At 42.6% G+C, this 12,300-nt stretch overlaps 1 protein-coding gene across 2 annotated transcripts in view; it reads left to right on the plus strand.

Annotated features, from left to right (window-relative positions):
* LOC108147284 (Krueppel-like factor luna) overlaps positions 1–12,300 on the plus strand; it is a 66,466-nt gene that overhangs the window by 50,224 nt on the left and 3,942 nt on the right. For both annotated transcript variants that reach the window (XM_041709409.1, XM_017273700.2), the window contains one exon: positions 11,689–12,200. In XM_041709409.1, the coding sequence (XP_041565343.1) occupies positions 11,760–12,200 (441 nt within the window). In that variant the 5' untranslated portion in view covers positions 11,689–11,759. The remainder of the gene's footprint in view (positions 1–11,688; positions 12,201–12,300) is intronic.

Genomic DNA, 12,300 nt, shown 5'->3' on the forward strand with positions numbered 1-12,300 from the left:
TGATTTCTATTTGGTAGCAGTCCCGCTGCGACGGACAGCAGTTAATGAATGGGTTCGCTTGGGAAATTCTATTGGCCGAATGCGAAGCCATAAGCTTGCATCATTGACAAATCGCCGGACAAAGACTCTTCGAACACTTTACCAGCTTAAATACTCGTAGATTTGGCATAAGCCGCAGTCACCGCTCAAGTGATAAATGATAGTCGAATGTGACTTGGCTTATGGCCTGCGTACACCTGTTTGGAGTCAACACGTTGTGAATGAATCGCTTCCGGCATGAATGGAATGGAATCTTGGCCTGCCGTTTGCCACTCCACGATGATGCCAGCCTTGAGTGCTGGTCTTTCGTTCTTGAGTGCAATCGAAGGTGTTTGCTTCCAGGAAGATGAGTGGTAGAACCGAACGACTAAGAACATAGCAAATTGGCGGACATTTTATTGTTTTCCCAGAAATTGACTGCCGACTAAAATGTTTGCAACTGAGTTTGCCTTTGGCATAGGCTGAGTGGTGAAAAAGCTGTTATCTTTTAGTAGGGGGTTATAAAATTTAGATAATTGTAATCTTAAAAAATGTCTCAATTGAGAAAAATTGGTGGTGAGAAGTAAAGCATTCGCATTTGCGCTAGTGGTACATAAAAATTTGTCACATAAATTACAATTTGCGTGCCCCTGTCGACTGGCCAGCAACAAGGCGCACACTTGTCACACAGACACTCGGGCCAACAAACTGGCATTTTACATGGGATTTGTACGCCGGCCGACCCTAATTGCCATTGAGTGTTGTCCCGGCCAAACGACTAACACTAATTGTGCGTACAACTGCAACTACAAGTCCCCCGAACAGCTCAATTTGCATGTGATCGTCTGCATTTGAGGCCCACTCCCGTTAGAGGAGGACTCGAGGATTTCAGCAACTTCAGCAACTTCAGCAGCTTCAGCAACTCAGGCGAATCTCGGCATTCTGGGCAATTAGCCTGGCCTGCAAAATTCGAAATGGAGTGCAGGCATAAATGTCAACTTCAATTTGGCCTGCAATTAAAAGAGGCTGGGGCAGAGCACCACTGACAGATCACCGGGGCAACAGCTTTATTTGCAGATTCATTTGCCGGCCACAAGATGAATGACTCTGCAGCTGCTGTTGGCGATAAGCGAATACGATAGCCGAGCGGGCTGATAAACGCCGAGAAAGTAAGACGGCCGACTTTCTTTTTTTTTTCAGACAAAAAGAAAACTTCTGGGACTAGCTGAACAGCAGTCAAACAACAAATACAACTCAATTGTAATTATTGTGTTGATTGTGCAAAATTCGGGCGTTTCAGGCGTTGCTCATGCAAATTATCGATTCGATTCGATTCGATTTGGCGTCTGGCACGAGTTAGTTTCATAATTAAAATGCAGGCAAAACGGGAAAGAGTTGCGGTCAGTCTGAGCTACCGCAAAATGTATAAATTATGCAAAAAAGGTATTCGAACATGAAATACAAAAAAAAAGAGAAACAAAATAAATAAAAAACGGACAGAGACCTTAAAATTCATATTGTTAGCAAACGTGGGCATTGTTAGCCGCCTAGACGTTCAGCGATTGGTCCACTGAAAGTTGGCTCATTAGCATGTAAGGCACACGCCCCACACCGCAGCACACGCCCCGAAAAAACTGAAAAAACTAAGAAGGAAAAATCAGGCATTTCGGCAGGTTGAGCCGAGTGAGCCTCCCCTGATAATGGCCACAATGCCCGGGCCATAGTTGAGTTATCTAGCCCAGATTGCCGATTGCGGTGGCTCGTTGGCCGCGATGCTGGGGCAATAAATCAAAATTATTATCCACACATTTGACTGTTTAAGGCAGCGCATGCATTTTGGCCATTTATGGCCAGCGGTTCCTGCTTGCGCGATCCGTTAGCGTTGGTCTGGCGAACGGCCTTTGAAGGAATGCCATACACCATATACCATATAGCATATGCCATAGTCGGAGTAGTCCCATTCCCGTACTCCCGTAGTCATCGAAACAGTGGCGCTGGCGTTCGCTTATCTGGCGGACGCAATCTGCGACCTGGAGCCGGAGCTGAAAAGCTGGATCTGGCCGCATTTGAATATGACGCACGAGTGAGCCAACTAGGGTGTGTGCCTCAGCCTCAGTTTTCTGTTTTCTGTTTTTTTTTTTTGCTGGCCAACTATCTAGGCAAAGTCCCAATGCCAGTGGCCAAATACCTGGCTTTGCTTTTTGACTGTGACTTGTGGTGAGCACGCTTGATTTTCGATCGGCGATAAGAAATTTATAGTTTCGGCTTAAAAGGCATTAGAGTGTAATATATTTAAAGTTTGGCATCGTATCTATATAGCTGCACACATATATTAGCAAGTAAAGGAGGCTCTGGCAGCCCATTGTTGCCAAGGCGCACTTCGAAGCGGCCCGTGGGTGTGTAAGTATCTATGCAAATATTTGCATGCCCAGTCGCAATACAAAAGACTTAGGCAACGAACTTGGCTACCTAGCGCGCTTGTCATAAAGTCATGCGGCCAAAGAGGTGCGAGCAGGATGGGAAACTAAGCCGATATTCTTTATAGATCAAGTACATGCAATCAATGAGTTGGGGACCGCTGACTTATGACCGATTTACACGCTGTCGACCAAATCTAATAAAACTAATGGGTAAATCTATAAAGTTAACGATATATTTAACCATATAAATGGACTTTAAGGTGTTTAGCAGTGGCTTAAGTTAATTATTTAATTGACTTTCAATTGACTTTGATATCTAATTGTACTTGCCTAGCAATCTTTGGTAATGGAAAGCCAACCGACCCTATAAATTTGAAATGTATTTATTGCTCGCAATCTTAATAAAACCATTCCTTTTGGAAGACAATTAAGTCGAGTGGGTGCATTTTAATACATACAAGACAAAATAAATAAGATCAATGATCATACATTGCTTGGATACAAAATTTGCTATCTTCGGATAAAATTTCGAAACAAAAATTTAAATTATTTAAATATTCTATTTGGCAACCAAAGTACGTTACCCAAAAATATTTCACAAGAATTTAAAAATGAAACAATGCTGGCAGTGGGATAATTCCCTCAATTAATTGGACCCACTAAGCCCAATAATTTTCATAGGACTCCCTTTCCCATTCCCAAGCACCTTATCTAACATAATCCAGCTATAACCATACTAACCAGACGCGACAAACTCTTGCAAATTCATTTCTATGCAAATTTCTTGTTTTCATTTGGATTTTTGCCTGGAGTTTCACTTTCAATTTGTATCTGTGTGGTTTTCGGTGCTTTTGTCACAGTTTCTGCTGTAGGTGCATTGTCTGTACGCTCGGGTATGACAATGTGTTTACCTCGGTTTGCTCCGAGTTGAGTTGAGTTTCTTTTGTCTAGCAGCTGGAATTGTTTTATATGGTAAAATGCAATTTGTGCAACTGGCAAAAGCGACAAACAACAACAGGCTAAGCATCCTTTTCTATATATTGAAAGTGAAGTCTCTTAGCATATTTGCTGCCTTTGCTGTTCGCTGTTTGCTGTTTGTCGCTGCTGTTTTACTCTGTGAAATTTGCATATTTGCGCACAGCTGCTTTTTTTATTTCTCCGGTGCTTTTCTTCACTTGCCGCTGTTGTCTCTTTTATTGCATTAATTTCGGCTTCTTGTTGCCGCCGTCGTCGCCGTAGTCGTGGCTAATATGGTTGCTGCTGCATTTGCTGCTTCTGCATTGTGCCACTGATGTTGCTGCTGCTGCAGCTAGTGCCTCTTTTGTTGCTCATGTGCAACATTTGTCGTTGCCGCTCTGTGTTACCACATTCTGCAGCTCAGGCGGTTTGTAATTAATGGTTAATTAATTGAAACGAAGTAGCTGACAATCTTAATGATCCGTAATTTGTTATTATGGTAATTTATACAAGCCGCGGCCAGCAGCAACAAGAGCAACACCAACACAATAAAGACTTTCCTGGGTCTTGTCTTGTAAGACATATACAAATAAAAATTCATTAGCTTCATAGCTGAGTGAGTTCGGATGACGGCGACAATTGTCTAATTGCAGTCACGAGCAATTTATGTACCTCGTTCGCCTATGAGTTATATATATCCCCATGTCCGCTATATTTATACTTATATTTATATCAGATCGGATGGTGGGGAGTCTATACATGGCCAGAGTAACGCCCACAGGTGGCCCTAAGAGCCGGGCCATAACAATAAATTGTGCTTAGCCGTGTGGCGGAGTCAAAGCAGCAAATAATGTCAGAGCTAAAGAAATGCCAGACTGATGGCTCAAGCAGCCAGGCCTCCCACTCCCACACACCCACTCCTCCCCTTTATTTTGTTTTGGGTTTTTTTTTCAGTTTTTTCTTGCCACCGGGAAGATGAGCACGACTGGCAAACTGCAAACAACAAACAACGGGCCAGAAATTTGCATCTTGACGAATTTAATGATGATGATGAAAAAGACGCCACAGAGGGAAAAATCATTTTGATCGAGGTAGAAAGAAACTTCAAGGAGCCCACAGACAGCACACGATGTTTGTTGTTGAAGGCATTTTGGGATGTGGGAGTGTTGCTGTTGCTGTTGCTGCTGCTGTCGTTCCCGTTGCTTGGAAAATATTTATGAAGATGCCTTTTGGGTGGCATTGCGGAATGTTTGACTGAATGTTGGCTGTCTCATGTCAAGTGCTCTGCCATTTGATGGGCAAGTGAAAATATTTTCATTGCACTTTAACATGACAGCCAAACAAATTGCTGGGTAGGACATTTTGGTGGTGTATCTGGTAGAGGCCGCACACACCTATCCGACTCACAGCCTGACCGGTTAAATGGCATTAATGAATGACAGCCAGCCTTCAAACTAAATACATGGGAGCGTCACCCTTTGTCTGTGCTGATTAGCCAGAATTTCTGGCCATTCCTGGTCCCCTTTGTTTGGCTGCCAAGTGGCGCCTGCAGCGATCACGTCACAGACTCGCAGACACAAAACAGCCACAATTGTTGGTTTCTTTCGCCAATTTGATTGTTAGCCCAGAGCTCACGATTTGGTTTCAATGTCTTCGACGGCGGCTGCTGCGATTCGGCTTAGCTCGTTTGGCAAAATCAATAAAGTTATCATGATTCTGGGCAGAGGCGTCTCTCCACGTAAATGCTTTAATACTTTAATTTCTATACATTTTGGCTGTCAAAAGTCTGTGCTCGCTCGTCGGGGTGAACGCCCACCCCGCCTAATCAAAATTCGGGAAAATAAACTCAATTAACATGTCACGCTTGGGCAACAAATGCAGTTGTTGTGACCGTGTTTCCAGAGTTTGTGTTTAAGTTTTTCGTTTCTGGTTTGTCATTATTATGTCGCCAGTCAAAAAGGCAACTGAAAGTAAAGGCTGCCAAAATTCGTGCGCTACCGTTTTGCAATGGCTTAGAACAGCAGTGGCAGCTGAAAAAATTAACTTGTTAAAATGCAAATTTTGTGACTTGGGGGCTGTCCGCTCAGCTCGGCATTTAGCCTTGTTATTACTCCGTTTCGGCATTGAGACCGTTCCCGTATTGATTTTGATAAATGACCCCGCGCCGAACAATTGCCAATCATATTTTCTGGGTTGGGTTCTGACTAACTGGCCCAAAATTGATTGAGCGCTGCACTAATTAAGGCATTAATCACGTGGCCCAAGAGAATTTATGACGAGCTAAGTCTAGGCCAAAAGTAGTTGTGCACTATGAAAAATACTTACAATTAAGTCTTGAAATTCGATCCACGTAATAAGTTATTTCAAATTTAAAAAGCTTCTTGTAATTTAGAAAACAGAATTTTTTGCAAAAACATAATCTAAACTTCGAAAAATTAATTTAAAAACTTTTTTTTGAGAACCAATTTTTTTTTTTAATATTTTGTTTAATTTTTTTTTAGTTGCAAAAATACCGTCTTCTTTTACAAATATAGTAAGTTTTTACCAGATAATAATAGTACTTTTACCAGATAATAATAGTAAATATTTTGTAAGATATATTTATCATGTTTTTTTTTTAAATTTTACTATTAAGAAGTATTTCTTTTCGTACTGGAAAAAGTGTTTCCCCCTAAAAAACAAGAGTGCTAACAACTTGAAAAACTGAGATCAAAACACTTTGGGAGTCATTTTTTCTTTGTGTAAATGTTTCCATTGCAGTAATGCCGCTGTGAAAGTCGCAGGCGGGCTCACGAAAATTTTCACCCAAAACAGCAGCAGGGGGGCTGCTGAGAGAGTGTGGGCCGCCAAGATGGACATGTTCTGATACAAGTTTCATAACAAATTTGAAATTTATTGTGCCATGTTGCTGCGGTGCATGGCACGACAGCAACAGTTGTGGCAGGAGCAGCGGCAACATCAGTTGCAACAGCGGGAGCAGCACCCACTGGCGCAAGGCCGTTAGGCACTCTCTTGGCCTTATTTGGTGGACAGTATTTATGCAGATTCGCCGCGTGGGTGGCAACACTTTCTACTCGCAGGCTGCACTTGCTCATTTGCATTCAAGCCAAGTCAGTTTCTGGCCCTATTGATCCGTGGCTCTGATTGCTTTATGAGTTGTCTGCTTGGCCTAATGTTCAAATAATGTTTATGGTCGAACATATAAAAAACAAAAATCCTGAGCAGCCTCGTTGCATCCGACAGTTGACAACAGCAACGGAAGACTGTGGCAAAGACGGACAACGGGCCAATCAGCAACATCTTCGTTAGCTGTTTGGCCCCTTCATGCAGTTGCTTTTACGGCTTTGTCATTAATCAAATGGAATTGAAATGCGCCGCGTGTACATCACACGCCGTTGTTGTAGCTCTCAATGTTGCTATTGCTGATGCTATTGGTGTTGCTGTTGCTGTTGTTGTGTTGTAGCCGTTACCGCCGAGCAGCGCCCATTTGGAGTTTGCCATTTTTGCGCATTTTAATCATGCCCGTCTCGCCTGTAGTTATTTGGCGTTTTTTTATACGCCTGACTATGCGAAAGAGATCTGCGCCAGCTGATAAAAGCAATGGCATTGCCTTTGCCGGTTGTTGCCTGTTGCTTGTTGCTGCTAACTGTTGCCGGTTGCCTCTGCACTCAGCAAAATAGGTGCAAAAAAGAATCATGATTTTTGAAATATTTTTGTGATCCAAAAACCTAAATATAAACATTTTTCAAAACCTTAGGACAAAGCAAAATTGTATTTCAAAATTAGTTTTTTAAAGGATTTAAAAAAAAGATTAAATTTCTAAACAGAATTTAAAGAAAAGGTTTATAAAAAGCAAAACATGTGCTATAGAAGTGCTTAAATTCAAATGAATATTAATATTTTAGAAAAGTTTCTAATTCTCTAAAACATTCATATTTTCAATTGTATTATTTTAAGAAAAAAGAATTCTTATGTGGAACTTTCGTTATATTTATAGACTTATTATTTTTTTGAGTGTTCCTCTGCCAGCGTTGATGTTTCTAACGCCAACGCAGGCTGCGACCGAAATGATTAATACATCTTGATGCGATTTGGTTTGTAACGCAGGCGCAATAAAAACGCGACTTTTGATTGACAATGGCAGCAAAAAGCTTGAGATGCCGGCCGTTGATTACTTCATTAGGCGGGGTTTAAAAGTTGCTGCGACCGGGAGGACCATTTGATTCAATTATGCATTTGCATGCAATTGAAGCATAAGCCATCCGCGATCCGCATCCCAGCTGCAGTATTTCTTATCAGCCGCCAGTCCGCTGAGCTATTGGTCAATTGGTCAGCAGCAGCAATCGACTACCAACTACTGGCATATCCGGCTGGTTCGCTTTTGGGGGCAGGCTCTCAACTGGTGGGCGATAATTATCTGGCTGAGAAATGATCGACTGCCTTGTGGCCGGCGGTCTGGTCTCACTTGGCTAACGATGACAATTTGCAGTGCAGAAAATTTGCAGCTGCGAGCTCCCGTGCGTTTTTTGATGCGTTTCGTGTGCGTTTTACGAGCGCTCTTCGAATGGCTTTCTTAATTTATGCGTCGGCGAGGAATTTTGCAATTTGAATATGCCGAAGACATTCATATTGTGGAAAATTAACGATTACCTCATATGCCACGCAAAGTTTCGATCCCGAAAAGTATGCAGCAGTGTCAAGTTGAAGCTGCTTTCTTCATCATTAAATATTGGCCGAACATGATTAACCCATTTTCCCTCGCACAATTATCACATTGTGCAGGCACGCACACACTGCGTATACGCAACGCGGAACGCCCCATCGTTTGTCTCAATAAATGTGATTACGAGTCGATCAGACGACGGCCGCTCTCTACTGATGGCTCCATTTTGGCCAATCGAAGTGCAATTTGATTGCGGCGGTACGTGAATAAACTTGGCTCTGGCCGAGGACTTTGGCCAGCAGGTTTTCCCCGCCGTCGCATTGTCTTCCTTGCGCTTTTGGTCTTCTTTTATGAAATCAGGCGAATTATTTTAATTGATTGAGACAACGATAGAGAGGAGGGGGTGCGGGTGCTGGTGGTGCTGCCGCGGCTTAAGTACAACTGGTTTCTATTTTCATGCGCACGCATTTGACGATTGGTAATTGAAACTTGTTAGTGAAGACATTAAAAAATCGTTTAGCGCGGTATTTGGGTTAAAAATGCGTGGAAAATCGTGCAGCCAAAGCGACAAACTTGCTCAAGAAAAAGCGGTCAAAGCAGAAGCAGCTAAACCGTGTGATTTTCATTGATTGTCAGCGGGGTGGGGTGGGGGGGTGGGTGGTGGGATAATGGCAAAGCCATCCAAGTTGAGGAAAATTGTGTAACCGCAATATAAAAATTCCTGCACATAAACTAATCTCAGACAACGGCTGCCTTTTGACTACCGCCATGCTTCTTTATTTTCTTTGCCATTTTCCTCTTGACGCCCGCAACAAAGACGAAGCTTATGGGACGCTAATCATGCCCAGGCCAGACCAAAGAAATTGAGCCGAATATTGCCACATTTTTGCACATATTTGCAAGCCATTTTCCTTTGTCTGCCGCAATTTGCATACTCGAATAAATCACGGCTGCCTCGATACCAAAATGTGTAAATAAATATGCCAAAGAGCGGGCTTAATTAAAAACATTCAAATTATTGAAACGTTTTTATTTATGGCCCATAATCGAGTGCCCCACCAACCAGTCGCCCCGAAACTTAAAACCCATCATGCTATCATGTTTTTTAAATGATGCCGCCTCAGGCTGTTTGCATTGGCCAAAATGCGCTAACAATTTCTACGATTACGATTGCGATTACCATGCAGCATCCATCCCATTGCAATCCCCCCCATCAGTATTCGGATTCGAATTCGCATGCATCTTCATCGTGGCACCGCTGGGAAGATGCATGTGCCCGCCACATGCACATCCACATCCACATCCACAAGATACAGAGATATATCCATGGCGACCACGTCCATGATTGGCTGGCCGCCAGTTATATGAGCACGTCTGGCTGCCTGGATGGCTGGATGGCCAACTTTCTTTCCCGACTCGGTCCCGCATCCAAATCACAATAATCGTGCTCAAATTAGTCAATATTTGAGCGCCAAAATGCTCAAACAAAGGCTTATTATTTTATTTCATATTTTTTGCCCGTTCTGGCGGCGCTTTTCACCGCTGCTGGCCATAAAGTATATATAAAGTAATTTCTGCATTTTAAACATGATTATTAAATAAACTACTAGGCAGATCTTGGTGCGGCTGTTAGTCGGCAGGCAATTGACCACAAATGATTACGCAGCGTTTCGGTTTTGGTGAAATTTTCTTTATATTTTTTGTTGCCTTTTTTGTCCGATGGGGCAGCGATAAAGGCCAGGGGAAATGCCGGGAAACGAGCTCACCTCAAAAGCCTTAAAAATGTTAACTGACCGCTTGCCAAATGGCCTGCACTTGTTGGCAGCCTTTGCTTCCTTTGAGTGGCTTTGGCGATCAGGTGTTGATGCTGCCGACTGACACTGAAACAAAAAAGTAAATCTATTTTAAAAAAGAGGAATATTTCTTAACTTATAGGTTTCTTATTCTAAAACCAGCCCCAAAAATAAGTTTATCAAGATTTTTTTTTAGAAAATATTTTCTAAAACATTATACAGACTAAATTAGCATATTTTGAAACGTTTTTATTTGAGGTTTTTTCATAAATTATTGTCTTATAACCGTTTTTGCATAAGAACACAATTTTCACTGTAATTTAAATTATTCATAAAATATATAAGATGATTTTTTGAGACCTTTCCACTTGTAAATAGTTTTTTGTAAAACAAATCAACCATAAGCTTATTTTTTTAAAGTGTGTGCTGCCGTCTTAACTAATTCCAGATCCCCCCGCCAACTTGATCTCCCCCAGATATTGCACTTTAAAGTTTCTACAGCAGCCGCATCTGAAATATTTTCCAGCAGCGGCATTTTCTCTACGCTCTGCCCTTATCTAAAGTATGCAAGCCAGCTCTACGTACGAGCGAGCCATGCAAATTTGTTAAGTCATTTTTGTTTGTGGTTCTCACGCTGCCAGGCCGTAAAGTCCATTTTTCATACACACTAGAGCCAAGCGACTTGGAGTCGGTTTCGATGTCGGTGTCAGTGGTAGCAGAAAACGGAAAACGGAAAAAAAAGAGTAGAATCAATTTGACAATTTGAACATTTGGCACATTCGCCAGAACACGACTCGGGGGTACGTTAGCGATATGCTAACCGAAATGGCCACAGACTGTCAGTTCGATCACCTTAGGGGTAAGCGCGTTATGGGCTACACGGTAGCGGTGGCCAAAGACACGCTTGTTTATTTATTTTCGTTTTTGCAACTATTCTAAATGCCGGGCACTTGCCGAATCTATGCAAATGAAACAAGCCAAGCCCGCTGAAACAAAAAGTGGTGGTCTGCTGGCCAAATAGATGAAAAAACTGTCGCAGCGACAGGTTGGCAGAATTTGGCATTAGCCAAAGTCCGAGAGATTTACGAGTCGAGCACGCCAAATGTGTTTACACTTTGTCACCCTTCTGTCAGTTTGATTTATTTATTTGCAGATAGCCGGCTAAGAGGCAGAGCCGGCCAAGACTGCCTTAAATTAAAATGCAAGTATGGCCGGAATGCAGGCCCGGGCCATGTAGCTAGAATGAGCCAATGCGAATGCGAAAGCGAATGACTGATTGACTTAAGTGGCCAACTGACAAGTGGCTTTAATCAATTGGTCTGACTTTTAATGCAGGCCTCTCTGCGTGTGTGAGTGAGTTGGAGAAATTGAGAAACCGAAAGCGAAACCCAAAGCGAAATCGAAATCGAAACTGATGAAAACAGGTCATGAGAATTTAATTCACTTAGAAAAAGAGAAGGTCTTGTAAATATAAATTTCATTAATTCATAGAATAAAATCTTATCTATTAAACATCCCTCTTGGCTAGAACACTCTGAAAAGTCAGTCACCTTAGCCACGTTAGCTTCAGAATCTAACTTTATACGACAAGAAAGAATATGTCTGATTTCTGGCCTGAAGAATTCGTGTTTTTGTTGAAAATAACATTTGAGTTTTAATGAATGTTTTCGTTTTTATCTTAAATATGATGAAATTCTGCAAAATTTGTATATACAAGTATTTTTTAGCAGTTGTTATTATAAAATTCTTCAAAATTTTTTTTCAAATAAGTATTTTTTTGCAGTTGTTATTATAAATGTTATAACGACTTCTAATAGCATTTTTCTTTCTTTTTTAGCTTGTACCCTAATCGGTCTTAACCAGTACCTGGTTTTTAAAGGCGCTACTCTGGCGCTTCAGGCTCAGCAAATGATCGGCACCGAGGATATGTCCGCAGCGGCTGGCATGGACATCAGCGAGTCCTTTCGTGCCGAGGATCTCTCGAAGGCGGACTTCTTCGACTTTGTCACTGGTCCCGACATGGGAATCGGCATCGGAGTGGGTGTGGGTGTGGAGGCCCTGGGCGTCAGTCTGCACCAGCAGCAGCAGCACCACCAGAACCACCAGCAGTCGTCGCACAGTCACAACAGCCACAGCAGTCACAGCGGCAGCAGCCACGTGGTGCAAGTGGTGCACCAGCCCATTACTTCGCAGTCCCAGCAGCAGAGCCTCTGCGGTGGTGCGAGAACCAACAGCAGCATGATCCACGACGGCGGGGGCGGTGGTGCTGGCGGCGGGGGCGTGGTGGTGCCCGTGGGCAACCGCAATGGCTCCAGCAGCGGCGGCGATCCCACGTTACAGGGCTATGAGGTAAGCTTCCGAGCAATTATTTCACAGTTTGGGAAATATCGAAATGCCTTATAAAGCATTTTAAAACAAAACTAACGTTAAACAAATATATATATAAGTT

Source organism: Drosophila elegans, unplaced genomic scaffold, assembly GCF_018152505.1.
Source record: "Drosophila elegans isolate 14027-0461.03 unplaced genomic scaffold, ASM1815250v1 contig_476, whole genome shotgun sequence".
Taxonomy (NCBI): domain Eukaryota; kingdom Metazoa; phylum Arthropoda; class Insecta; order Diptera; family Drosophilidae; genus Drosophila; species Drosophila elegans.